Source organism: Gamsiella multidivaricata, assembly GCF_025024155.1.
Source record: "Gamsiella multidivaricata strain RSA 2152 chromosome Unknown BC939scaffold_3, whole genome shotgun sequence".
Lineage (NCBI taxonomy): Eukaryota > Fungi > Mortierellomycota > Mortierellomycetes > Mortierellales > Mortierellaceae > Gamsiella > Gamsiella multidivaricata.
In genome coordinates, this window is record NW_026251711.1 from 373371 (window position 1) to 400048 (window position 26678).

General features: G+C 51.9%; 7 protein-coding genes across 7 annotated transcripts; 4 read left to right on the forward strand and 3 right to left on the reverse strand.

The window, feature by feature from the left end:
* Positions 1-1517: 1517 nt before the first annotated feature.
* Positions 1518-2239, forward strand: BC939DRAFT_472818 (uncharacterized protein; the record flags this gene model as incomplete). Its single annotated transcript, XM_051558303.1, has 3 exons — positions 1518-1564; positions 1599-1710; positions 1970-2239. The coding sequence occupies 3 exons, from the start codon at positions 1518-1520 to the stop codon at positions 2237-2239; spliced, it is 429 nt and encodes a 142-aa protein (XP_051417191.1).
* A 440-nt stretch (positions 2240-2679) lies between these two features.
* On the reverse strand, positions 2680-3306 carry BC939DRAFT_436151 (uncharacterized protein). Its single transcript, XM_051553568.1, has one exon. It carries the CDS (start codon positions 3203-3205, stop codon positions 2900-2902), a length of 306 nt encoding a protein of 101 aa, XP_051417192.1. The 5' UTR covers positions 3206-3306; the 3' UTR covers positions 2680-2899.
* A 9043-nt stretch (positions 3307-12349) lies between these two features.
* Positions 12350-13135, forward strand: BC939DRAFT_498683 (uncharacterized protein; the record flags this gene model as incomplete). The annotated part of the gene is made up of 2 exons (XM_051559847.1): positions 12350-12425; positions 13041-13135. 2 exons carry the CDS (start codon positions 12350-12352, stop codon positions 13133-13135), a joined length of 171 nt encoding a protein of 56 aa, XP_051417193.1.
* Positions 13136-13648: 513 nt separating this feature from the next.
* On the forward strand, positions 13649-14713 carry BC939DRAFT_498684 (uncharacterized protein; the record flags this gene model as incomplete). The annotated part of the gene is made up of 1 exon (XM_051559848.1): positions 13649-14713. One exon carries the CDS (start codon positions 13649-13651, stop codon positions 14711-14713), a length of 1065 nt encoding a protein of 354 aa, XP_051417194.1.
* Positions 14714-15313: 600 nt separating this feature from the next.
* On the reverse strand, positions 15314-22269 carry BC939DRAFT_436189 (uncharacterized protein). Its single transcript, XM_051553569.1, has 7 exons — positions 21218-22269; positions 20745-20837; positions 20288-20503; positions 20040-20142; positions 19697-19908; positions 19421-19579; positions 15314-19268 (listed from the first exon to the last, which is right to left on the reverse strand). The coding sequence occupies exons 1-7, from the start codon at positions 21807-21809 to the stop codon at positions 15631-15633; spliced, it is 5013 nt and encodes a 1670-aa protein (XP_051417195.1). The 5' UTR covers positions 21810-22269; the 3' UTR covers positions 15314-15630.
* On the forward strand, positions 21905-23067 carry BC939DRAFT_147971 (uncharacterized protein). The gene has a single exon (XM_051550203.1). It carries the CDS (start codon positions 22369-22371, stop codon positions 22996-22998), a length of 630 nt encoding a protein of 209 aa, XP_051417196.1. The 5' UTR covers positions 21905-22368; the 3' UTR covers positions 22999-23067.
* Positions 23068-26536, reverse strand: BC939DRAFT_147970 (uncharacterized protein). The gene is made up of 2 exons (XM_051550202.1): positions 24109-26536; positions 23068-23982 (listed from the first exon to the last, which is right to left on the reverse strand). The coding sequence occupies exons 1-2, from the start codon at positions 26189-26191 to the stop codon at positions 23138-23140; spliced, it is 2928 nt and encodes a 975-aa protein (XP_051417197.1). The 5' UTR covers positions 26192-26536; the 3' UTR covers positions 23068-23137.
* Between the last annotated feature and the right edge of the window lie 142 nt (positions 26537-26678).

Below are 26678 nucleotides of genomic sequence, written 5' to 3' on the forward strand. Positions count from 1 at the left end.
AATAGTATTTTTATTGCGTATTAGCGTCTGCTCCAACAACGGCCATTTGTGATATATGCCCATCCTCTGCCCCATGTTTTGATACACCTACGCCGAAAAATATCTGAAACATTGTTCGAAGGCGGTGCCGACACATCACCGCTATCATCAAACATCTCCACAACATCCTTATTCATCATAAGTAACCTAGAAGGGCTCGCGCCAAACAAGCTCCTCGAAAAAGGTTTTTGATCCTCGGAGTATCCATCAGTATTGCCCATGCGGACGGACAGTATCTTATCCTCTCCGGCTCCCTTGATTTTCGTCCTATTTTACGCAGGGCAGATGTTGCTGCTTGAGCTGATCTTCTAGTCGAACGAGTTCTGTCTTTGTCTCGATACCCCATCCTCTCGGTCCTCGTCTTTTGGCATTGGTTGATGATAACAAACCGCGGCATTGTTCCAGTCGTCGGCAAAAGACTTCCGCCAAATGTCCTCCTAGCTTCCTAGCTGGGGCTTTTCAAGTTTTGAAGTCTTTTCTTTGCCGTCAGTGAAAAGCCAAGTAGACAACCGCAACTGGATAAACTCTCCCATCAAATAGTGCCTATTCTTGGTCCCTCAGCACATTCCATCGCATTTCACTTGCAGAATACGAGCATCCTGCGCTTGTCTGTATCTTGGGGAATTGCTGTACAGCACAGCTACTGTCCACAACGAACAGTACCGGCAGATGAGAATAAATGGGGTTGGGAAGTAGAAAAGAATTTGCATATGTACAATATGACGAAAAAGTGTTTAGTTCTCTAGATTTACCAGCATTAAGCCCATTACATATGAGCGACCATATAAAGCAGTCGAGATACTTAAACAGATTCATCTATTTTGCGCATGTACCTGAGAGTAACCTAAAATCGCGGAGAAAAGACATGTCTAGCACGAGGCTGAGTCTAGGACACGATTCCTGATGGACGCCTCTTGTGTATCGCGCGTTCTCGATCTACCGCCAGCTGCTCCATATTCTCTGTGTACATACACCAGTCGGCCATCTATTGCGACCTGAAGATCCTTGGTGCCACACACACGCTTGTTTCCTTCGTTCTCTGACGCACAAGGCCAGGCCGAGAGAGGTGAACATCTTCCGCGAGTCTGCGGTGGTGTGCCATCTAATAGCGTCTTACAGTTCACCCTTGTTCATCCCCTGAGCCTGTCTATCAATCTCGTAACAGGTCAACTCTTTCAAGATCTGTTGCAGCCCTTATTAAACCATCTCTGGGGGTTGATATGTTATGTTGACAACCATGAGGAACCGTGTTAAATATAGCGAGATGGACTGCTCCCGACTCTTGCCGTCGACAGGGGGTTTCTACCATAGACGAATGGTCCGCCTGGGCATGAACGTAGACGGTGTAGGACAGTGTATACCACATAACTGCATAACTGGAACCTGCAATGGAAAAAACAACCTAATAAATCAAAATAAGGAGGGATTTCGGTTTACTCGCTGATGAGTATCTGCAGACATCGCCACAGCCCACGGAGATGGTGTACGTGGAATGGATAAATATCCTGGTCGATGCAAGGAGGAGGTACAAATTAAGCTCCTGCTTTATTGTACAATAGCCTATCTGACTTTTGTTGGACCCGATCTTCGGCCGAGACCCTGGCTCAGTCGCATCTGGCTGAAGTGCATTGTAATTTCCGATTGGCCCAGCCAACAGCCATGGCCAAGATGGTTTGTCCCACTATTTTTACTATCATGTAGAAGCCTGTTCTCTTTGTTTATCCATGCAAATGAAACGCTGTGGGCCGTGTCCGTTGCATCTGTAATTGTCCCTGAAGGGAGGGAAGGGCCGTTTATAGGATTACCAGTGGAGTGTACTAGTTTGTCCCGCACATGGATATCTTCTTCTCTAAAGCTGAGTCAATGGTGCATATCGCACATTGCCTATGACATGACACACCCATTCCAATGTGTTATACTGCGGGTGTAGCAACAGCAACAACAACAGCAACAGAAACAGCAACAGCAACAGCAACAGCAACAGCAACAGCAACAGCAACAGCAACAGCAACAGCAACAGCAACAGCAACAGCAACAGCAACAGCAACAGCAACAGCAACAGCAACAGCAACAGCAACAGCAACAGCAACAGCAACAGCAACAGCAACAGCAACAGCAACAGCAACAGCAACAGCAACAGCAACAGCAACAGCAACAGCAACAGCAACAGCAACAGCAACAGCAACAGCAACAGCAATAGCAATAGCAATAGCAATAGCAATAACAATAGCAATAGCAACAACAGCAGCTGCAGAGACTGACTGCAAGGAGGAGTCTTCAAGGTCCTTGATCCATTGATTGTTAGCATTCATTTTAATTTAGTGAACCAGAACTCTGTGCCTGACTTGGGTGCACGCGAGGTGTGTCCACTCGACTCTGAATGGCCGTTTTTAGTCTAGTCGCCACTCTACAACCACATCAAGGACGCAGATAGGGCTCTGGACTACCTTGAGTCTGTGTCTGACCCACATACTACACCAGCAGTTGCAATATGGTATCTCCTTATCCAGCAGTTGAGTACCGAAAGCCAGAGTACGTCTTGGCATCCATGGATCCATGAAGGGAGGAAGCGACCTCGCTAGTGCAGCACTTTGTATAAAAAGCTTGCAATCACCCTCTTCTTACTGATCATCAACCTCATCTTCTTTTGCTTCACACAACCTCTACAGCTACCACCACCACCACCACTACTACCATTACTACTTCTACGACCATGAAGATCATCTCCTCTTCCGTGATTCTTTCGCTCCTGGTGAGCATGACCTTGCTCCAGTCGACTCTTGCGGCCCCCATTGATCATCCCACTGCTTCTGCAGTTGGAGGACGGGTCGTGCCTACTCCTGCTCAGGTTGCTCCTCATTCAAACAAGCCCGAACAACATGGAAACCCCCATGGTCACCACGGCAAGGCTCAGCCGACGTCCCACCATGTCAAGCCGGCCCATGGCAAGTCCACTCATGGCAAGCCCCACCACGGCAAGCCTCAGCCGGCTCCCCACTCCAGCGAGCCTCAGCAGGAAGCTCACATCAAGCGTGATTTGGAGGAGCGTGCTGATCCCGTCGCTGGCAAGCGCGAGCCTGTTGAGCCTGTCGAACCCAAGCCTATTCAGCCCGTCAAGCATAGCCACGGCAAGCCTGAGCCAAGAGACCCTGTCAAGCCGGGTCATGGCAAGCTCCACCACGGCAAGCCTCGGCAGGAGCCTCACATCAAGCGCGATTTGGAGGAGCGTGCTGATCCCGTCGATGGCAAGCGCGAGCCTGTCGAGCCCAAGCCTGTTCAGCCTGTCAAGCCTAGTCACAGCAAGCCTGAGCCAAGACACCCTGTCAAGCCTGCCCATGACAAGCCCGTCCATGGCAAGCCTGGACACCTTGGAAAGCCTGCTCATCCCGAGCCTGCTCATCCCAAGCCTGCTCATCCCGAGCCTGCCCATCCCTAGATGCAATACCATACATAACAGAGACAAGACATAGAGGTAGTGGTTGGTTAACATACAGTAGATGAAGAATAAACAAAATGAGAGTCTGAGCATTGTCTGCTGTGCGCTACAGGGTACGATATGCATCGCGTCAAAAGAATAATAAAAAATAAGAGCAGCCGCGTGGAACATGCACGATATATGGACTATGGTATATAGGATGCGCGCTATGGGCTTAGGAGGACGGCCGCTTGTCTCCATCTGTGCTTCGGGCTAATCACAATGAGTGCACCACCGCAAAGGAGCCAATTGGGGTGCACGTTCTACTTGTATCACCCTCGTTTGCAGAGAAGATGATCGGCTTGTCGTCGCTTTCCTCTGCTCCCATTAGTCTTACCCCCATCCCTAGCACTCTCGCTTGCATTCCTCCCTCGTTCTGCACCATTCATTCGGATAGTTGGTATTTGGGCCTGCCTGAACAGCCAATGGCCCGAAGCTATCGTCCGTTGGATTATGGACGAACGCCTCAAAGTCAGAATGATGCTGAAGCGGCGAGAAAGGATGAGCATGGAACATCGTGGTGGCTAATTGCACACTTCCCAGTGTTCTCTCCTTTGCATCCGAGAGCCCACTTACTCGTTACACGAGGGCGAGGGAGTAATCTGACTACAAGCATGGTTCCGTTTGGCGGATGCTGCAACGATGGTTTTGTGTCTTTGCACTCTTTTCCCCTCTTTCCCACTTTCCCACTTTCCTTTCTTCCCAGATTCTCCCTCCCTCAATCCATCAGGAACCGCCTCTTATCTTTTTCATCTTTTCTCACTCTTCTGTCTGTCCCTCGCACGTCTCTGCTTTCCCGCTCTTCTGTCTGTCTCTCATACGTCTCTGTTCAATCTCAATAAGCACAGCCCAGCGTCGACTCATTGGTATCAAAGACACAGTTTATCTGCCAAAGCCCCATCCCAGAATGCACCTGAACAACCACAGTCGAGTCAAGAGTGTTAGTGCTAGATGTGCAATGGATAGTAATCTTTTCTTTCATGATCATAGGAATCTCTGCTAGAAGTGACGAGGGAAGCGAATATCACTCCACTCGGCCGCCTTGTTCATATGCAGACCGTCTTAAACAAAGAGTTGGAGTAGAAAACATTGCACAGGGACGGACCATCTCCTCGGCTGGTTAAAGATCTCAAGGTCTCGAGAAACAAATTCCTGTTGAGGTGAGGCACTGTTTCTTGTCAGTCGATAGTGGCTTATAAGCATGTTATAAGGTTATTAACCCTGCATGCTTCACGATGGGCAGTTAGTATCGCTGTTAGGAGGCACGAAGAGGACAAATCTTCAGGGCTACCTCTGCATCCAATCAAAGGAAACAGGAGTCGAATACACACTTCCGAGGTGGGACCCCATCACATGGCCGAGCAACCACATATGATATAGTTCATGGATATTAATGTTTTGATTTACGATAGCTCATTCTGCTGTCTCTACATCTGTAGTATACCAGCCCACGGCGCCTTATTGGTCCCCATTGTGTTACTGAAGTGTCTGTCAAGCATAAGTATGTATACTGGTTATTCGCACAGGCATATCAATCGACCCACAGGGTCACTAATATCGCCGCCATCTGCTCTATCATAACAGGAGAAATCCCCTCAGAGAAGCAACATGTTTGCCAGAAATTTTTCGTCACTGCGAAAGGCTCTCTCACCACAAAAGGAACTGGAACTCACCAACATCTACGTGGAGAATGCACGCAAAACCAAGGATCGGGAAATCGCTTTAGTGTTGTGCGACGATGCGGAGGCTGCGTTATCCCGGATGAAAAGAGCAGCGAGAAAGACTTTTACAACTCCCCTGTCAGTCGAGGATCAAACCCTGCGCGATGGATTCGCCGGCGTCTGCTTCAAGCATGCCGACCTATTGGAGAGCTTAGGATATAGCGAAATGGCACAGGTCAGCTATAGGAGGGCAGAAAAGTGGGGGTAAGTGACAGGTACCTGCTCTCTACCTGTTCGTATTAGCCGACTATATCGTACGTCGCACCTAATGTATCTCTCACTTTGTTGACTGTCCTCTGACTTCATCAGCCATGTGCATCCTACAAAAGATCCAGGTCCTGTAAGTTCCTCTGCCACCGACAGTGCCTGCCGCGACATGGCACGGGTCTCTGAGGATATCTTTCCTGATGACATGCGTCAGCCCACCGTCAAGATCGCGCTGCCAGAGGCAGATGAGCGGCTCAGCGATACATCCCAGCTCGCCTACTGCCTTGGCCTTCTGCAAGTGACGCCGTCACCTGAAGAGGTCTTTGAACCAGCCGCAGGAAATTGGGTGAAATCCACAGAGCAGAATGCAGAGGAGAAGGAGAGACTCAGGACGCTGGCGACAGATGTGATCCGAGCATTCACTCGCGATGAGCTCAAGGATGCCAAGGCCGTCGCAGAAGTTGTATGCCTGGGCCCGGTTCTTGAAAAGGAATATTTCCACTCTCTACTAAAGCTGTTTGTCAATGGCGTTGGCAAGTCCAGCCTGCTGGATGTGCAGTCCCTCGAAGGGTTGGCGCAGTTGGTCCAAAGCGCACCCGAGGGCTACCTCGACTCGGATGACCTAGTCACGATCCTGCGCAACCTCAATACCCGCCTACAAGACACTCACAATCAGTCTCCGGTACATATCTACCAGCTGACACTCGCAGTGTCCAATGTTCTGGATGCCATGGCCAATACCAAGGTCTCAGGCTTAAAGCGTGAAGAGCTGCACGAGCCACTCTCTACCTATTTGAATGAGCTGCAAGGCAGCAGCGACCCTTACTTGGTGTACCAGGCAGCCTATGCCTTCCAAGCGCTGCAGTGTGTCCCAGACAACGAATCACCTTGGCAAGCAACGATGCGGCGCACTGGAATCGTTTTGAAGGGTGTCTCGGGGATAGTTAGTGCCGTAAAAGGTCTGGACGTCAATGGCTTCATCACAGGACTCGGACATCTTCAGGAGGGACTAGGGGAGGTGATCCAGGTGGCGAAGATCGGCTATGAAGGTGTGAGCGCACTGGCCGAGAGTGGACAAGGGCTGTTGGAGTCTCTCAAGGTCGGTCTCAGTTTCAACTGGAAACGTGCCTGGTATACAGCACTACGCGGAACAGACACACTGCTTCGGGATGGTCAACTCGCCAAGTTCAAGACCTTGGTCTGTGAAGCGCCTTGCCGACGTGACCTGGCCTTTCAACTAGGAGTATGCCAGCGCCTGGGGGATCTTGCCGCCAATCCACTGTGGGACATCGAGTCTCGTCAAGGCGCTGTTGCGTTTCTGGGAGAGATGTACCGAAACGATGCGGTGTGGGGACAGCAAGCCCTTGTCAAGCAATGGATCCTTCACATCCTTATGCAGTTGGCTTCGACATTTGGCTCAGCTATGCCAGGTATGTACTATAATGAAGAAGATGCACAAGAGACCATTGTCTTATTGCAAAGGATGGAGTTCACTACCAGCGAGTACTAATGGCATTTGCCACGGTCTATTTTGACCTGTGCAACACATATATGGTGTAGGTGTCGAACCCCTGCTGCAAGAGCTGGAATCGAATGGCGATCAGACAAAAAGGACTTTTTATCAAGAGTGCAGAAAAGAAGACCGGAGGTTACATCCCCTCAAGGTCGCTCCGCCAGCCACCTCGTCCCCATCACTGCTTGATCGTGTCCAGAACAAGCCCGACGTTGAAGCCGACCTGAGACGATTAAGAAAGCAGCGACTGAAGGAACGAGACGACGCCGTGTACATCCCCCCTCAAGCCAAGGCTAACCTGCAAGCGTCCGATGACAACCTGTTTGACTTGACAAAAGAAGTTGAAGGCTTCCTGAACAGTGACCGTAAGGTGATGCTCTTGCTGGGTGATTCCGGTGGAGGCAAGTCGACATTTAACCGGCATCTCGAGTGCGACTTGTGGGATGCCTATAAGAAGAGGGAAGGCAGAATCCCGCTCTTTATCAGCCTGCCTGCAATCGACAAGCCAGAACAGGATCTGATCGCCAAACACCTACGGAAGGCAGAGTTTACCGAACCCCAGATCCGAGAGCTGAGAGACCACCGCAAATTCATCTTGATTTGTGATGGGTATGATGAGAGCCAGCAGACACACAACCTGTACACGAGCAACGGACTGAATCAGGTGGGAGGATGGAGCGCTCAGATGATCATTAGCTGCCGCAGCGAGTATCTTGGGCTCGATTATCGGGATCGGTTCCAGCCAGCAAACCACAATCACCAAGCAGAGCCAGTATTTCAAGAGGCAGTCATTGCACCATTCTCTATGGATCAAATACAAGAATACATAATGAAATATGTGTCCACGACGAGCCCGCTCTGGCAGGTGGCGGACTACTTGAATGCTCTTAATCTGATTCCCAGCCTGCAAGACCTGGTCAAGAACCCGTTTATGTTGACCCTATCCATGGAGGTATTGCCGCGCATGGTGGATCCGGGACAAGACCTCTCGGCCGTCAGGGTCACTAGAGTCGCATTGTATGACCAGTTTGTGGAACAGTGGCTGGAGCGAGGCAAGAAGCGGCTTGGGAACAAAGACTTGAGCCCTCAAGCAAGGGCAAATTTTGAGAAGCTGAACGACGAAGACTTTACTCAGGACGGCATGGATTTTCTCAAGGATTTGGCTAGTGCAATCTATAAACATCAGGCAGGTAATCCGGTGGTGGCCTATTCGCGCAAACGAGACAAAGGGACGTGGAAGGAACAGTTTTTCTCCCGAGAAGACGAGAACCAGCTTCTGCTGGAAGCCTGTCCTCTGACGCGCAGCGGCAATCAGTACCGGTTTATTCATAAATCGCTACTGGAATACTGTTTGGCCCGAGCAGTGTTTGAGCCACGAAACGGAGAGAGCGCAAGTCACGCGACCATACTTCAAACTCTGCCGCGTCGAGGGAGCGTTCATTCCATCATGAGCTATGAAAGCCAGGATACTATTGAGGAACCCATAGCAGCCATTGAACAGGCCGTGCTCGATTCGCCCTTGGCACGGAAACGCTTTGTGGGCGAGCCGTCGATTCTGCACTTTTTAACAGAGCGTGTCCGACAGGAACCTCTCTTCAAGCAGCAGCTGCTCGCCACGATCGAATGCTCCAAAATCAACAAAGAGGCACGCAAGGCAGCAGCCAATGCGATCACGATATTGGTCAGAGCTGGGATCCTGTTTAACGGCGCAGATCTGAAAGGCATCCAGATTCCAGGAGCGGACCTGAGTGGCGGGCAATTCGATTCTGCTCAGCTGCAAGGGGCAGATTTGAGAAAAGTCAATCTTCGCAATATTTGGCTGCGTCAGGCCAATTTGAGCAACGCACAGATGGCGGGTGTGCAGTTTGGCGAATGGCCGTACCTCTTAGAAGAAAGCGGGGTGAGATCCTGCGCGTATTCACCAGATGGGAAGTTCTGTGCGGTTGGTCTCAACGACGGCACAATCGGCGTGTATGACACTTCGACTTGGGCAAAAGCCCACACCTTGCGCGGCCATACCGGGTCAGTTACGAGCGTGGTGTATTCGCCCAGCGGCCAGCAGATCGCCTCGGGAAGTCAGGACACGACGGTGCGACTGTGGGATGCGCAAACCGGCGCACCTGGTCTCATCTTAAGCGGCCATACCGACATTGTTACGAGCGCGGTGTATTCACCCAGCGGCCTGGAGATCGCCTCGAGCAGTTACGATGAGACGGTGCGGCTGTGGGACGCACAAACCAGTGCACCCGGTCTCATCTTAAGCGGCCATACTTCATGCGTTACAAGCGTAGTGTATTCTCCTAGCGGCCAGCAGATTGCCTCGGGCAGTTACGACAACACGGTGCGACTGTGGGATGCGCAAACCGGTGCACCCGGTCTCATCTTAAGCGGCCATGCCTCCCATGTTACGAGTGTGGTGTATTCGCCCAGCGGCCAGCAGATCGCCTCGGGCAGTTATGACTGCACGGTGCAACTATGGGATGCGCAGTCTGGTGCGCCCAGTCTCGTCTTAAGCGGCCATACCAACGTTGTCGAAAGCGTGGTGTATTCGCCCAGCGGCCAGCAGATCGCCTCGGGAAGTCACGACAGGACGGTGCGAATGTGGGATGTGCAAACCGGTGCACCCGGCCTCATCTTAAGCGGCCATACCAACGTTGTTGAGAGCGTGGTGTATTCGCCCAGTGGCCAGCAGATCGCCTCGGGAAGTCAGGACTACACGGTGCGACTGTGGGACGCGCAAATCGGTACATCCGGTCCCATCTTAAGTGGCCATACCAACTACGTTGAGAGCGTGGTATACTCGACCAGCGGTCAGCAGATCGCCTCGGGCAGTTACGACTGGACGGTGCGATTGTGGGATGCGCAAACTGGTGAATCCGGTCTCATCTTAAGCGGCCATGCCGGCAATGTTACGAGCGTGGTCTATTCGCCAAGCGGCCATCAAATCGCCTCGGGAAGTTGGGATTGGACGGTGCGACTGTGGAACGCGCAAACCGGTGCACCCGGTCTCATCTTAAGCGGCCATACCTCCTGCGTTACAAGCGTGGTGTATTCACCCAGTGGTCAGCAAATCGCCTCGGGCAGTTACGACAACACGGTGCGACTGTGGGATGCGCAAACCGGTGCACCCGGTCCCATCTTAAGCGGCCATACCGACAATGTTACGAGTGTGGTGTATTCGCCCAGCGGCCAGCAGATCGCTTCAAGCAGTTACGACGGGATGGTGCGACTGTGGGACGCGCAAACTAGTGCGCCCGGACTCATCTTAAGCGGCCATACCTCCTGCGTTACAAGCGTGGTGTATTCACCCAGCGGCCAGCAAATCGCCTCGGGTAGTTGGGACAAAACTGTGCGACTGTGGGATACGCAAACCGGTGTACCCGGTCCCATCTTAAGCGGTCATACCGGCTTAGTTACGAGCGTGGTGTATTCGCCCAGCGGCCAGCAGGTCGCTTCGGGAAGTTGGGACTGGACGGTGCGGCTGTGGGATGTGAATTCGGGTCAATGTTTGACAGTTGTTCAAGGCTTCCATGGACTAATCGCAAGTATCGCCTGGAACGCTACTCCAAACGGCACCTATTTCGCAACCGGCTGTGGCGATAAGTCTGTTCGCGTGTGGCAGGTCATAGAAGAGAAGGATCGCTATCAGGTGCGCCTGCATTGGAGTTCGATGCATGACAGACTTACAGTGCCAAATACCTCTATCCAGGACGTGCAAGGCTTAAGCAGGATAAATACGCGTCTATTACAGCAACGCGGCGCTGTGGGCGAGCCGATTCCACCTTTGAGCTTCCGCGAGGCAAGCAAAAAGCTCATTAGCATGGCGTCCGTGGCGCATAAACTCAAGGTGCCGTCAAACCACAGTATGATCAATACCGTCGCCACGACCGATTCTCTCGCTGTACAGTCAGCAAAGCCAGTCGATTCGGCGACTGTCTTTTTGCTTGCTGGAGACGCGAATGTGGAGCAATTAGGGGATTAACAACGGTGCCTTGTCTTTATTTATTGCTAATCTTTTAGCGCAGGGATTGCGCTTTCTTAACACAATATACAGAGCAGTCTTTGTCCATGACAAGTTCACAAATTAAAAGTGATGGTCAAGAGCACAAACTAAAGCACTCAATGGGTTCGAACAAAGAGCGGGATCGAAAGCGATGAATAATGAAGAGATTGGACTAGGGTCACGGAGTCTTGTGGGTCCGCAAATGTTGACCATGGCAGCCCGCTGTCTAAGTAATACGTCCAAGAGAAACATAACTCTCCTGGTTCTAAACGATCCCCTCACGGAGAGTGTCGTCCCAATTTCCTTCATCGACCCTGCCCAATATCACCAGTACCACCGCTGCGACCAACACCAGATCTACAACCAACAACGCACCCCCTATACTGAAGCAGAATTCAGTTAGCGTTGGATTTTTCACTCATTAATAAGGAACGTGAGCTGGGCTTAGACCGTCGTGGGACAGTGTTGCTCGAGGAAATAGTTCTTTTACAGCTGTATGGAGTAAGGAAACTCCCAATCTGAATACTCGAATAATTTGTGTTCCACACTGAATACAAGGGTCTAACGCACAAACTACACACACTGTAGCGAGTGGTCAGCACAACGGTCTTCTTGTTCAACTGGAACAAGGAACTAAAGACCGCGCTGGCTTCGACCTTCCTTTTATTCAGGCACAACCTCAAAACCTTACATCGAATCCTGCGTACTCGCGATGGCTGCTGGCAACAACAGGTTAGGTTTACCCTACTGATGAGATGTTGTTGCAAGAGTAACTGAACTTAGTACGAGAGGAATGAACGCCCGAGCTGCTCGTGCCATCTCCGCACCTTGCTTCGCCAACAACCACTGTCCGCAACGGTCAGCAGCAATGGACGAGAATAAAAGCGATCGGGAAGTGGAAGAGGGTTTGCATACACATTATGAGAGAAAGTGTCTGGTTCTCTAGATCTACTCGAATTTTGGGCTATATCGTATGAGTGACAAAGTTAAGCACCCCAGGTACTTGAGCGAACGCACCGCTGTTGTACATGTACCTGGAGATAGGCTAAACTTCGCGAAGGAGAGGTGCTAGTGATTTACAGCGCGAGAAGTGATGATCCAATGGACTTGACCAAGCCTTGGACTCGACAAAGTCTTGCATCTGATTCCAAAAGACCCTTGGCGCCACACACACGCTTGTTTCCTTCGTTCTCTGACACACAAGGCCGGGTCGAGAGAGGTGAACGTCTTTCGCGAGTCGATGGTGGTGTGCCATCTAATAGCGTCTTACAGTCTGCCTTGGTCCATCGCCTGAGTCTGCCTATCAATCTGCAACAGCCCTTGACAGAGTTGTTTTGTTACGGGCCCTTATTGAACCATCTCTGTAGGTTTGATATGTTATGTTGACAACCATGAAAAACCATGTTAAATATAGCGACGAGCGGTTCTGCCATAGACGAGTGGCCCGCCTGGACATGGACGTAGACGGTACAGGGCAATGTATACCACATAATTGCATAACTGGAACCTGCAATGGAAAAAACAGCCTAATAAATCAAAATAGGGAGGGAGCTCGGTTTACTCGCTGATGAGTGCCTGCGTACATGGCCACAGCCCACGGAGATGGTGTATGTGGAATGGGTAAATTTCCCGGTGAATGCAGGGTAGAGGCACATGTAAAATCCTGGTCGATGCAGGGTGGAGGTACATATTAAGCTCCTGCTTTATTGTACAATAGCCTATCTGACTTTTGCTGGACCCGATCTTTGGCCGAGACCCTGTCTTTGTCGTGTCTGGCTGAAGTGCATTATAATTTCCGATAGGCCCAGCCAACAGCCATGGCCAAGATGGTCCGTCCTACTATTTTTACTATCATGTAGAAGCCTGTTCCCTTCGTTTATCCATGCAAATGAAACGCTGTGGGCCGTGTCCGTTGCATCTGTAATTGTCCCTGAAGGGAGGGAAGGGCCGTTTATAGGATTACCAGTGGAGTGTACTAGTTTGCCCCTCATATGGATATATCTTCTCTAAAGCCAAGCCGATAGTGCATGTTGCAAATTACCTATGACATGACACACCCATTCCAATGTGTTATACTGCGAGTGCAGCAACAGCAACAGCAACAGCAACAGCAACAGCAACAGCAACAGCAACAGCAACAGCAACAGCAACAGCAACAGCAACAGCAACAGCAATAGCAATAGCAATAGCAATAGCAATAACAATAGCAATAGCAACAACAGCAGCTGCAGAGACTGACTGCAAGGAGGAGTCTTCAAGGTCCTTGATCCATTGATTGTTAGCATTCATTTTAATTTAGTGAACCAGAACTCTGTGCCTGACTTGGGTGCACGCGAGGTGTGTCCACTCGACTCTGAATGGCCGTTTTTAGTCTAGTCGCCACTCTACAACCACATCAAGGACGCAGATAGGGCTCTGGACTACCTTGAGTCTGTGTCTGACCCACATACTACACCAGCAGTTGCAATATGGTATCTCCTTATCCAGCAGTTGAGTACCGAAAGCCAGAGTACGTCTTGGCATCCATGGATCCATGAAGGGAGGAAGCGACCTCGCTAGTGCAGCACTTTGTATAAAAAGCTTGCAATCACCCTCTTCTTACTGATCATCAACCTCATCTTCTTTTGCTTCACACAACCTCTACAGCTACCACCACCACCACCACTACTACCATTACTACTTCTACGACCATGAAGATCATCTCCTCTTCCGTGATTCTTTCGCTCCTGGTGAGCATGACCTTGCTCCAGTCGACTCTTGCGGCCCCCATTGATCATCCCACTGCTTCTGCAGTTGGAGGACGGGTCGTGCCTACTCCTGCTCAGGTTGCTCCTCATTCAAACAAGCCCGAACAACATGGAAACCCCCATGGTCACCACGGCAAGGCTCAGCCGACGTCCCACCATGTCAAGCCGGCCCATGGCAAGTCCACTCATGACAAGCCCCACCCCAGCGAGCCTCAGCAGGAAGCCCACATCAAGCGCGATTTGGAGGAGCGTGCTGACCCTGTCGATGGCAAGCGCGAGCCAATCAAGCCTGCCAAACCCATCCAAGGCAAGCCTGAGCCTGTCAAGCCTGAGTCTGTCAAGCCCACTCATGGCAAGCCCCACCACGGCAAGCCTCAGCCGACTCCCCACTCTAATAAGCCTCAGCAGGAGGCCCATATTAAGCGCGATTTGGAGGAGCGTGCTGATCCCGTCGATGGCAAGCGCGAACCTGTTGAGCCTGTTGAACCCAAGCCTGTTCAGCCTGTCAAGCCGATTCATGGCAAGCCCGCCCATGGCAAGCCCACCCATGGCAAGCCCAAGCCTACCGAGCCTTCCGATCCGGCCCATGGCAAGCCTCACCACGCCAAGCCTCAGCCGGCTCCCCGCTCCGACGAGCCTCCTACTGAGGCTCACATCAAGCGCGATTTGGAGGAGCGTGCTGATCCTGCCGATGGCAAGCGCGAGCCAGTCAAGCCTGCTAACCCCATCCAAGGCAAGCCTGAGCCTGTCAAGCCCACCCACGGCAAGCTTGAGCCAAGACACCCTGTCAAGCCTGTCCAGCCTGTCAAGCCTGCCCATGGCAAGCCTCACTCGAAGCCCCATCCTAAGCGCACTTTGAAGCAGCGTGTTAGAGTCGTCCCTGGCAAGGCTCGCCCCAAACCTGTTCACCCCAAGCCTGTTCACACTAAGCCTGTTCACACTAAGCCTTTCCACCCCAAGCCTACTCACACCACCGAGCCTGTCCACGCCCAGCCTACTCAACTCTGAATGCAATACTATAGATGAGAGAAATAGAGCACAGAAGTGGTGGTGGTGTTTGATTCTATAGGCAGTGGATGAAGGATAGAATAATGATATGATGAAAACATTGTCCTGCTGCTACGAAAAAAAAAAAAAAAAAAAAAAAAGTTACGCGTCGCCGTCAAAAAAATAATAAAAAAATTAGAGCAAGACCAATTGAATTTGTCTAGACGATGTACAACTGTTACTGTACGCATACTGTTACGCGGTGGACTATGTATTTTAGGCGACATGTGTAACAAACACAAAACGCTCTCGCAACGAGGGGAGGGGGAGGACTTGTGCGACTAGTCTATCTGCCCCGTAATTTCGATTTATGGCTGTGCAAAAAAAAGCGTCCTCAAATCGGATCCATCATGAGGGGTGTTTTCCTTCCCTCTCTTCCTCTTCCTCTTCTTATGCCCAGCGCAGTATGTTTACGCTGCAAAATACACATTTCCCAGTGCTTCAGTTTTTCTTGTTCGCATTGAAAAGATTCGCAATGTCATTCCAAGTCTGCACTTCCAGACTGATATATCGAAGGGAGATCCACATGAATCAACAGACGTCAATAAATAAAAAGCGACCCATCTAACACCACGAATAGTCCACTGCTAACGTTTTCTCAGTCATTGAGGGAACATGTTTATCGTGCTGGTTTGGCAGCGGTGTATGAAAAAAAATAAGCGGTGTGAAAGAGAATAATCTACACCCGTAAAGTTAATCAGTCCTCTGTAACGATCGTCTCCGTACTCTTTCCTCTCCTTTCATCCCTTCATTCACAGATGACGGCAAGAGGGCGACCCCATTATCACTACGACAACTACTATCATTATTATTATTATCATCACCACCACCATCTCTATTCAAAACAGCATCCACCTATACCCCGTCTCGTCTACAACTCACTCTTCGTACTGCCGCCGTGCCTTTGTCATCTCCTCAATCAGCTTCTCATACTCCTCCAACTTTTCTGAATTCGACAACCCCCCCGCCTTCCCCATCCCCAGTCCTTCGGAACCTCTCCGCGACGGCGACATCAATCCTCCCCTCATTCTCTCCTCCGCGCCCTGCCCATGTCCATGCAGAGCCCCGTTCAGACTCACAACGCTGTTCCTCACCGACTCTGCGCCCTGGAAGTTATCCAACAGCAACGAAATCTTGTTTTCCGACGCCTTCAATTGCTCCTCCAGCTCCTGATTCGTCTCCTTTAACGCCTGGATCGTCGCCTCCAGCTCCTCCTGTCGTCTCTGTGTCTGTCCAGTCGGTGTCATCGTCCTCCTACCATCCCGCTCCCGGTCTCGGTCGCTGAGAGCTGAAGGCTGGCGGGACCGTTTGAGCGCGTCCAGCGCGTCCTCGAGTTCCTGACCCGTCACCTTATTCAGCTCATGCGCCTGCTCCAGATCCTCGAGCGTCTTGTCTAACCGGTATCGTGTCTCTGAGAGCGTCTGCTCCAACTGCTCCACACGTGGCTGAAGCTGATCCGACTGTGTCACCCCACGCTTCTTGTGCTCCTGTTGCATCGTCTTGAGCGACTGCAGCTCGATCTGAGCTACCTCCGCTCGAGATTCGGTCGACTGGAGTTGGTTTGACAATGAATCCAGTTTGGATTCGAGTCCGAACGCGCGTTCTTGAGCATCGTGCAGCTGCCGGTGAAGATCTGTGACCTCCTCCTCGAGGTCCTCGGTCGATCCACCAGCGGACTGATGATGAGATGAATGAGCGTCCTCAAGCTGTTTCTTGTTAACCACTGCCTCGTCACGCAGGCGCTGGAGCGTCGCCTCGGTGTTTTGCACGTAATGCACCGCTGTTTGGTAGTCGGCCTCAAGTTGCTGGATCCGCTCTTCCTGGTGCTTCTTGACCTCGGCCAGCTCCTTCGATTGAGTCTCGGCATCTGTCGCACGTCTCTCGGCTTCCTGGATCTTCATCTTCAACGGCGACACCGCAGATGGCGATGACGAGGCCGTGCCGTCGACGCTCTTGTTCAACGCCTCGAGGATCAAATCATCCGCCAGCACTCCATGCTCCTTCATGACCCCGCGCAGCAATCCGAGCTGGACTTCGTTATTCTCCTGCTCGCGAATCATCTCCTCGACCGTTTCCTCTTTCTGGATCAACTGTGCCTGCAACATCACCACCTGCTCACGCGATTCCTTTAGCTGCCTCTGAGCTGTCGCGCTCTCCGCGCGCGCTGTCATCGACGACTGTTCCAGCTGTGAGATACGAACCATCGTATCACCCAGATCCCTGTTCGCCTGCGTCGCCGCATCCTGCGAATCCCTCAACAGCTGCCTCAACGAAGTGAGCTCATGCTCCAGCTCAGCAACCCGCGAGGCAGAAGTGATCGCCATGATGGAGTCATGCTTACGCTCCCTCGAGACCGGATTGTACGCCGCATTCATATCCTCCTCCAACAACGTCCGCATCGCCTCGTTCTCCTTCTTGGCCTTCTGCCACAACAACTCTGTCTCCCCAGCCTTGGCTCGCCAATGCTCGGACTCCCGTTGGGCCCGATCCATATCTGCCCTGACCCGGGATATCTCCAGCTGGACCTGATCCATCTCCTCCCGGGATTGTGTCCACAGCGTATCCGCATGCTCAGCCCGTTCGTTCGCGACCGCGTATGCCATCTTTGCCTTCTCCAGCGACTTCTTCTGATGATCCACCGTCGTCTTCAGCGTCGATATCTGTGAGAACAACGCCGCGGACTGCTGCTGATAACTCGACAGGCCCGCCTCGCTCGTCGCGCTCTTTGCTGCGTTCTCTCTCAAGGTTGCCTCCGCGATCGTCGCCCGCTCATGCAACGTCGTCAACTCATTCAGCGCTCGCGTATGAGCCAACTGGGCCTCCTCCGCTCTCGAAGAGGCCTCCTGTTCACGCGCCTCAGCCGCGGCCCGGGACTCCTTCTCGTGATCCAGGATGGTCTCGTACTGCACAAACTGCGCCTCGTATTGTTCCAGCTGCGCCAGCGCCGTCGCCAACCGTCTTTCCAGATCCGTAGCCCTCGCGGTCTCGGTCGCGACCAACGCCGAGACTTCCCCGGACTGGAGCGCGCTCACCTTCGCCTTCAGGTACGCGGCCTCCTGGAGTGCCGAGGTCCGGACCCGCTCCGCCTCTCGGACCTTATTCGACGCGATCTGGGCCTGTGTCGCAATTGAGGTCTTGGACCGCTCGAGTTCGGCCTTGACGTTCAACAGGGCCTGCATGATCCGGTATTTTTCGCTATCGATCTCACAAGCATCCAGTTCGTCCTCCAATGCGAGGATCGCCATGCTCAGCGGTCGCTCGCCCATCTTCTTGCGGGCCATGGACACCTCCGCCAGAAGCCACTGCTCCCGCTGCTTAAGATCCTTCAGCTCCCTAGATTCTTTGTTCATGATCGAGACACCTCCTACTGTCGTTGTCGAGACGGACAGACTATCATCCTGATCGGCCAGATCGCGGCCCTCGCTGTCCGGGTTGGTGATCCGTAAGGGGACTCGAAGCGAAGGGTCGACCGAAGACCTCGCCGTCGGCTGCAGGTTCGAGATGGACGCATACGATCCCCGGCTCAAGGTCTCAATCTGCGAACCCTGTCGGTTCAACGAATCCGCCAAGGACCCATGTCGCTGAAGACTATCCGTTGCCGTCGTGTTGGTGTTGGTGTTCAACGTGCTGTTCGATCCATGACGGCTCAGATCCAGATGCGCGAGCTGTTGCAGCTGCTGATGCGGTGCATTCAATCTGCTGCCACTGTTGTTGTTGTTGTCATTGTTGTTGTTGCTGCTGTTGCCGATCAGACTATTGTAACTGCTGCTATGATGCAGTCGAGACCTTTCACCCTCCGGCTGATGCGCAAAAGTTCGCTCTCCAGCCTCTATGTAACCTGGTTGTCCCTGCGAAGAATCTTGTCGGTGCATAGACGAACCCCGTAGCACCTGCTCTCCCGAGTCACTGCCGTGGGGCAAAGGCCGACGCCCCTCATCGATCGAATGTGCGCCCCGGTGTTGGATTTCGACATCCTGCACCGTATAGTTCACGGGTTTGCCGATCGTCCGGCGACGTACAGTATGAATCGACTCTCCCAGATCCGGAGTGAGCATCGGCGAGGGCGAGACCGATGGCGACGGACGACCGCTTCCATGGGGGTTTAGTGCATCGTCCATGATTCCAAGACCGACTCTCGGTACGTTGGATTCGATCGGATAAGAATCCTGCCGCTCCTGGTGCCGAGGCTGAGGCTGAGATTGCTGCTGGTATTGGTGATAGTCAGAATGCTGCTCCCTGTTATCGCGACCATCGCTATAGTTCTGCTGGCGCGATTGCGGTTGCTGGTGCTGCTGTTGCTGTGATGGCGACTGATACGTAGCACGTCGATCTTGCATGTGCGCGATGTTCGGATCCATTCCGTTCTGGTACGGCATCGAGTCTGGCGTAGGTGTTGGGCGGCTATAGGGCGAACCCCGGTTATCGTCCGGAACCTGTTCAATCCGCACCAAGCTGTCGGTGTCATATACAGATCTCTGGGATCCTGCTGCCGAAAATTCGTTCCACCTAATCTTGGCTGTCAACAATAGTAAGAATAAAAAGAAAATAAAAAATTGTTAAAAACGGATTTTTCTAACTTTGGGCGGATGGGTGATATCCAAGTTCTTGATAGCAAAATAAAAAGAAAAAAATTGTCCAAAACGCAGGCAAGGGCGCGTGGCCACGTACTGGTGTCGAGGACATAGATGATGCCGGTATCCTCGTTCGTGGTGTTCAGGTCCAGCTGTCCACCGAGGATGTAAATCTTATCGCCGACATTGCACATCGCATGCTCCGTGCGCGGCGTCGCAGCCTCCATCGTATTCGGGAATGCCATCCACCGGCGCTCTACAAAAAAGGAAAAAATCCAATACAGGTCAACATTAGTTAGTCCCTTTTACATTAGTTGGTCCTTTTGTCACATTAGTTAAAATCCCAATATCTCTCCCCGAATGTAATTTTTACCTGTAAATTTGAACGCACACAGATCTCCGAGAAGTTTATCCTCGAAATCCATGCCTCCAAAGATATACATGGTGTCGTCGATCACGCACACCGTATGACCCTGTCGACTCGTCGGTAAGGCTCCATAGGCCGGAATCGGCTCCCATTTGTTCGTCTGCGGATCATAGCACCAAATGTCGTTGTAGTAGTATTGGTCGTCCGCACCTCCGAAACTGAAAAAAAACAAAGAAAAAAAACAGTGTTATTAAAGCGGATAAGAAATGAATGGCGTCAGAGCCGGGGAAAATTGGATATCGAGAACAAATTCAAAATGAAACGAGAATAAGAATAAGAATAGACATACATATAGATCTTGCCATCATACGCAGCCGCGCAGTGTCCAGCACGCGCCGACGGCAGGTCCGACTTTGGTTCCAACGATGTCCATGTTGGGCGCTTTCCATTCACTATCGAGAGGGTTAATATATATGTATATATATTTTTTTCCCCAGAAATATAGAACCAAAGCTGTTAGCCAACTAAAATAGAGTCCATCATGACCATCCCATTTCTCGCCAACAGGAAGTCGATTGAAATTCGACTCGGACTTACGGGTCTTCATGTCAAAGGCGGCGATGTCGTTCATGTAATAGCCCGACAGCTTGCCTCCGACGATGTACATGACGGTGCCGACCACACAGGCGGCATGCGAATGGCGAGGGGGCGGCTGTAGGGTCTGGATCAGGGGTTTCGCCCACTCCTTGCGGCCCGTGTGGAGCACGTAGAGCGCATCGCTCGTCCGCCCCTTTGCGTCTTTGCCACCAAAATCTAATGGGCGGTGTATTTTTAGTCGGAGATGAAGAAAGTTCAGGGGGGGGAAGAGAGAGAGAGAGAGAGAGAGAGAACAAAAAAAAACCAGCCCAACCAGCGGAAGAAGTGGAGAGTCAGTCAGTCAATCAATCACACTTTCTTATTTCTTTCTTTCTTTCTTTTCTTTGGCTCCATCTCAGGCACAGGCTCCCCGCGGAATATTCACATGAAGACCTTGCCCTTGACCCGGTCGACTTACACATGATGTACTGTCCCAGCGTAACTGCCGAGTGTCCTGTCAGCGCCGGAGGACTCTCGCCGCCTATGGGCAGGAGCTGGCAGTGGAGTGATTCTATGCACCGCCGTAACAAGGGGGGGAAAAGAAGAAGAAGTAATTAAGACAAGGTTCGATCACGGAAGAGACATAGTGAGGATCCACCCACCCATGGATCGAAAAACAGTCGTGGTTCATCATAATGACTGTGAGCCCACCACTGATGCTCAACCACCCACGCATTCACACACACACACACATGATCGACCTCGGTTTCTGGTCCACGGCAACCGATTAGACGGGCCGTAGTGAACAAGGACCAGCACTGCTAAGACCACACTCGTCCTCCTCTCCCCCGCTTCCTCCAGTGAAGGGGAAAGCAGAAAGAAGCAAAGAACACAAGCTCTGGGTTTCCCTTTTTTTTTTTTTTTTTTTTTTCCCTTTCAACAAACACTTACGAGGATCAATAACATGGACATCCTTCTGCGCAGATCCCTTGACGATCCCTCCAAACACATAAATGTCCGTCCCCGTCGTCACATAAGAGGCCGTATGCGCAAACCGCGGGAACGGATTCGTCGACATCACCATCCCGCTTGCCCAGGGACCTCCCGTATTCACACCCGAGGAAGCCGTAAACGCATTCGACTGGTGGGTCGAGAACGAAGACGCCGAATGTGAGTGCATATTATTATTGCTGTTGTTATTGTTGTTGATAATAATATTGCTGCCACTACCGCCCTGATAATGCAGATGTTGCTGTGAGGAGGACTGCTGTAGCGAGCTCTTGCTGGAATAGACCGTTGAGGACAGACCACCGTTGTTGCTGTTGTTGTAATGTTGTTGCTGTTGCTGTTGCTGTTGAGGATAAGGGGAGTGTGAGTGGGAGTAGTCCGATTGGCTGTGTGTGGTACTGTTGTTGGCACTGGAATTGTCTCCGGCACGGAATCCGCTGTTGCCGTTGCCGAGTCGGCCCTGGCCTTGGTCCTGGTATCGGTTGTTGGTATCGTCCTTTTCCTTTTTGGGCTTTTTCGAGAACAGGCCTGCCATTGTGTCGAAAGGAGAAGGAAAGAAGGAAAGAAGGAGATAAGGAAGGAAGGAGAGAAGGAAAGAAAGAAGGAAAGAAGGTCTCTTGTTCGGGCGAAGAAGAGAGAGAGTGTCTGTATAATGAAAAGGGCGTGAAGATACAAGAAGTCAGAGAGGTGTGAAGGTGGGATAAACCCTTTAGCTGTATCCGCCTGTGTAACGATGTAACCGGGAAAGTGGCCCGGGTGGGGGTGGAACGGGGGCACAGAGAAGAAAGAAAAAAAGGATATAGAGTGAAGAACAGAGAAGAGCGGGGGAGAGAGATGATCAGGAAGTGGGGGGAGGGGGATGAGGATGAGGATGAAGGACAAGAGATGATGGAGGAGCTGATCCAGTCGACTGGCAAAAGAAGACCACAATTGCTCGCAACTAAGGCCAAGGCTAAGGCTAAGGCTAAGGCACGAGGGGAGAGACAGAGACAGAGACAGAGACAGAGACAGAGAGGGGGGATTATGAATCGAATCAAATTGAACTATAACCACACAGCTCAGTCTGTCCACCTCGTGTGGGTGAGGAGCTCAGCATGAACTCTGATATATTTGCATGCCAATGGGAGTGGAGACCCGAGGTGGGGGGGCAGCACATCCACATCATATTCATATTCATATTCATATTCATATTCATATTCATTTTCATATTCATACTCATGTTCATGTTCATATTCATACTCATGTTCATGTTCATACCCGTGTTCATGTTCATGTCCACGTCCATGCTCACGGCCATGCTCACGGTCATGGTCATGGTCATGCTATCCATATCCACACACCATGCTAGACTAACACACTTCTCTCGAATTTATTTTTTCCCTGCTCGCGCTAACAGCTGCACTCTCGGGCCAAATTTACATGTCAGACATTTTCTATTACATGCACACTATCGAACCGATCATCGTCCTCATCTCCCCCAATTGCATCCAAGAGAAGGGGAAGAAGGGGAAGAGCTTGTACCCCACAACTGCTTTCTGTGGTTCCACAGACGGTCCCTGTCCGATCAACCAAATGAATGTCTATCAACTATGTATCCACTGAAGGTTAATGCATGGAACCCAACAAGAGCCTCCATCTCCTCAAGTTATTACATACTTTTTCATCGCCCGCCACTCGTAAAACAACTAGCGCGAGAAAGTAAGCAAATAGCCGGGGCTTGGTGACACAAGAGGCTGTCAGCATTCACCCCCCGACGCGACATCCTTCATTTCCTTTGAAGCATAGGCAACAGCATCATTGTATTATGTACATTGTGCGTAGAAAATATACCGGCCATTTAGCCAACGAATCCTTATTACGAAATTAAAGTCGACTCGACTGGCGCTTCATCTCGGGGCGAGAGTCATCACTACCACTATTACTGGAGCTGGAGCTGGAGCTGGAGCTGGAGCTGATGCTGATGCTGATGCTGGCGCTAGGACTGGTGTCTCCCCCCCTCTCGTCATCAACATCGCTGTCTCCACTATGGTTCTCTCTCGACCCTCTCCTTCCCATATGCGAATGCTGTCTCTGCTGCAGCGGCGACTGCACACTACGCCTCACATCCACCTCGCTTCGGTGTCCTCTCTGCAGCCTCAGTGCCCTCAACCGACTCCACTCCCCCTTCGCTTCCTCCTCCACCTCCCTCGCACCGCCAACTCTGTCCTCAAATACGCCATAGTACTTTGCCAAATACTCCACCACTGCCCTCCCCAGCCTCATCCCAATCTCCCGTCCCTCCTCCTTATTCACAATCCTCAGGATCCTCGGCAACTCCAGCTGGATCGCATCCATCCAGCCCTCACGATCACGACTCCCATGCCTCTGGATCGTGTACCCTCCGAAAAAGAAGATGCACTCGTGACAGGGTGCCTCGAACTCGGGGCTCGGGACCGCGTTCAATCCCTGCGTCTGAAACATCCCGCCTAGAGACTCGTTCCATCCGCGCAGGAACGTCGACAACTGGATCCTCTTGTTCATGTCCTCCTCCTCCCCGCGCTTTGAGGGATCCATTGAGGAACCCTGGACGGTTCGGGAGATCAGAGACCGGACACTGGATTCCTTCGCCAGTGAAGAAGCATGCGCATTCAGTTGTCTGTCGTCCATTGCGAGAACAGACCCGCTCAGCAGGTATCCTATCTCTATCAGATTCGTCGCATGCACATGTCCTACCATGGACAAGTGATCATTCAAATCCAACAGCGCCATTAGTATACCTTTTTTCTTTTCTTTTTTTTTTTTAACCTCGCAGAATACCCTCCTAGCCTGTAATGCAATGTTCCTTTGTTCCTTACCATGGATATCAAGCAACAACCCTGTTGACGATGCCGCCTCTGTCTCTACCGGAACCGCCCACGAGCCCTCCATCCGCTGCTGCTTCGAAACCGGCTCCCACTGTCTCTCCTTCTTTTGCTGCCGTTGCCGTTGCTGCAGCACCATCTTTTGAACATGATCAATCACATCATGATACTCTTTCCATGCTGCCTCCGCCGTCGCGCTCTCCTCCGCAATCGCATTCTCCCCCTCCAGATACCTGTTCACGTCCACATACAGCCGCGGCACCCGAAAGACAACCACATGTGGATAGTTCTGGCCGGGGTTCGGCATGTACCGCATCAAGGACCCATGCCCGTCCTCCGTCATCATCGTTGTTGTTGCTGTTGTCGCTCTCGTCGTCCAAAGCTGCTGTGGTGGCGTCGAGACCGATCTCCCCAGCGCAAACGGACGTACAGGCGATGGAGTTACCGCCACCGGTCCTGACCATTCCTTTGGAGTTGAAGAAAGGGGGAGAGGGGAGGGGGAGGGGGAGGGGGAGGGGGAGGGGGAAGGGGATGGAGATGGTAAGGACGGGAACGGGTAGTCGGAATCATCGTCACCCCACGGACCTTGTGCCTCACATCTGGCCGGGATATTTCCCCGCGTCGTCGCGGGTTCAGATTCCACCTTCGTCCTTGACTTTGCTAGAATCCTGGTCATTTGTGCATCATTGTTCACACTATCATGCTGCTCAGAGCTCTCGTTGCCTTTACTCGGTAACCTTCCTCCTTCTTGCTCCTGTCCCTGTCCCTGTCCCTGTCGCTTGCCAACCGCAACAGGAACAGGTCCGCTGGTCAAACACGACACCGCATTCGCAAGGTTCAACGCCATCGAATGTGTGTTCATATCCTTCTTAAAGTTCCCACCCTTTGACTGATCCCTCGGAGGCATCCATGGCATCATCTCCTCCTCCTCTTCTTCTTCTTCTCCTAATTCTTCTTCGTCTTTTTCTTCTTCCTGCGTCTTCCCGTTCTCTCCCCCCTCTCGCTGTGTGCCCACCACCTTTGCCTTCTTCTTCCTCCCCCTAACAACGGGCTTTGAAAACGACAGCACATCAATGGGCTCCTTCGTGGTCTCGAGATCCGGGATCCGCTTGAAGACATGGGTCACTTTGCGGCTGACGGGTTTCCCGGGTGTAGCAGATCCGCCGTGTCCGGCCGTGATCACCAGGGGGATATTACCGGGGTAGTACAGGGTGTATTGGTAGACAATCGGTTCTGGGAACAACCGAGGGTGCATTGGCGGGACTGATGTCTTTGCATCGGAGAAAGTGGAAGACGAAGAAGAGGGTTTGGTAGCACCTCCATCAGGTCGATGCTGGTACTGGTGCTGGTGGTGTGTGTGTGCGTGTGGTTGGTGAGGCTGCATGTTGTATAGGTTCCTATGGTCGCGAGGAAGGGGCGAGAAACCCTTTGTGTTCTCGACAGTCGAATCGAAACCGTTGCAGTCTTGGCTATCGTGGTTGTCTTGGTTGCCTTGATGGATGTCGTAGCGGTGGTTGCGGAGGCGGACGCACTGGTCTGATCGGGCGACAGGTCGAGTGAATGAGTCGAGGGGCGGACGATTGGTTGAGAATCGTCTGATGGGCAATCGCTTCCGAAGAAGAAGAAGAGGTCCTGTTGAAGGATGACTCTTCTGTACACGACGGACGCGGTGGTGTTGTCTACCGAGGTCTTTGTCTTTGTCGGGGCTGCACTTTTGGAAGGAAAGGACTTCTCCTGGCGTGGGAGGTGTAGAAGAAAGAAGGGTGCTTGGTCGTCGTTCGGAAGAGATCGATGGACGACTAAACGATGATGATAATGATGGTGGTGGTAGTAGTGGTGGTGGAGAATATGAGGATAAAGTCAAAGAAGAACGATAAAGAGAAGAACGAGAACAAGAGCGAGAACGAGAAGAAGATGGAGTGTGACAAGACGGCGGGGGAGATGGGGCAATGTTTCCGCTCTGACGTGAGCCGGCAATGTTCTCACGCGAACCATCGGCCCCGCCCACGGTCACAGCCGACAGCACCACCATGGCTGCCAGCCAGAACAAGACTTGGAAACCACTCCTGCGGGCCATACTGTTTTTGCTGCTCGTGCCCCAATGTTGTTTGCTGCTGTCGTCGTTATGCGCATATGCAAACTCTCTTCAACTTCCAGATCCCCCTTCCCCTTATTCTTTTGTCTGTTGCCAGTGCTCGTTGTGGAAAGTGCTCGTTTGGCGAAGCAAAAGCGTGGGGTGTGATGAGCGGAGTCGGGGGTGCCAGTGCAGGGCCAGGTCAGAATTGCAAGTGAGCGTGTTGAGGATGAGGATAAGAATGAGGATGAAGATGAGGATAAGGATGAAGATGAAGATGGGGATGGTGGGAGTGAGGAAAGTGATGACTAGATCGTCTCCCTCGCGAGTATGAGTAGAACAAGCGCCTCCCCACTCCCCCAATCGACTCCTGCGTGGTGACGCACCCGTCGTGGCACAAACGAAAAAGTTAAGCGTCTTCGTCGTATTTTGCCATAGTCTAGCACTCATCCTAGGGTACCATTCAAAACGCGTTTGCTCTTTATTTGTT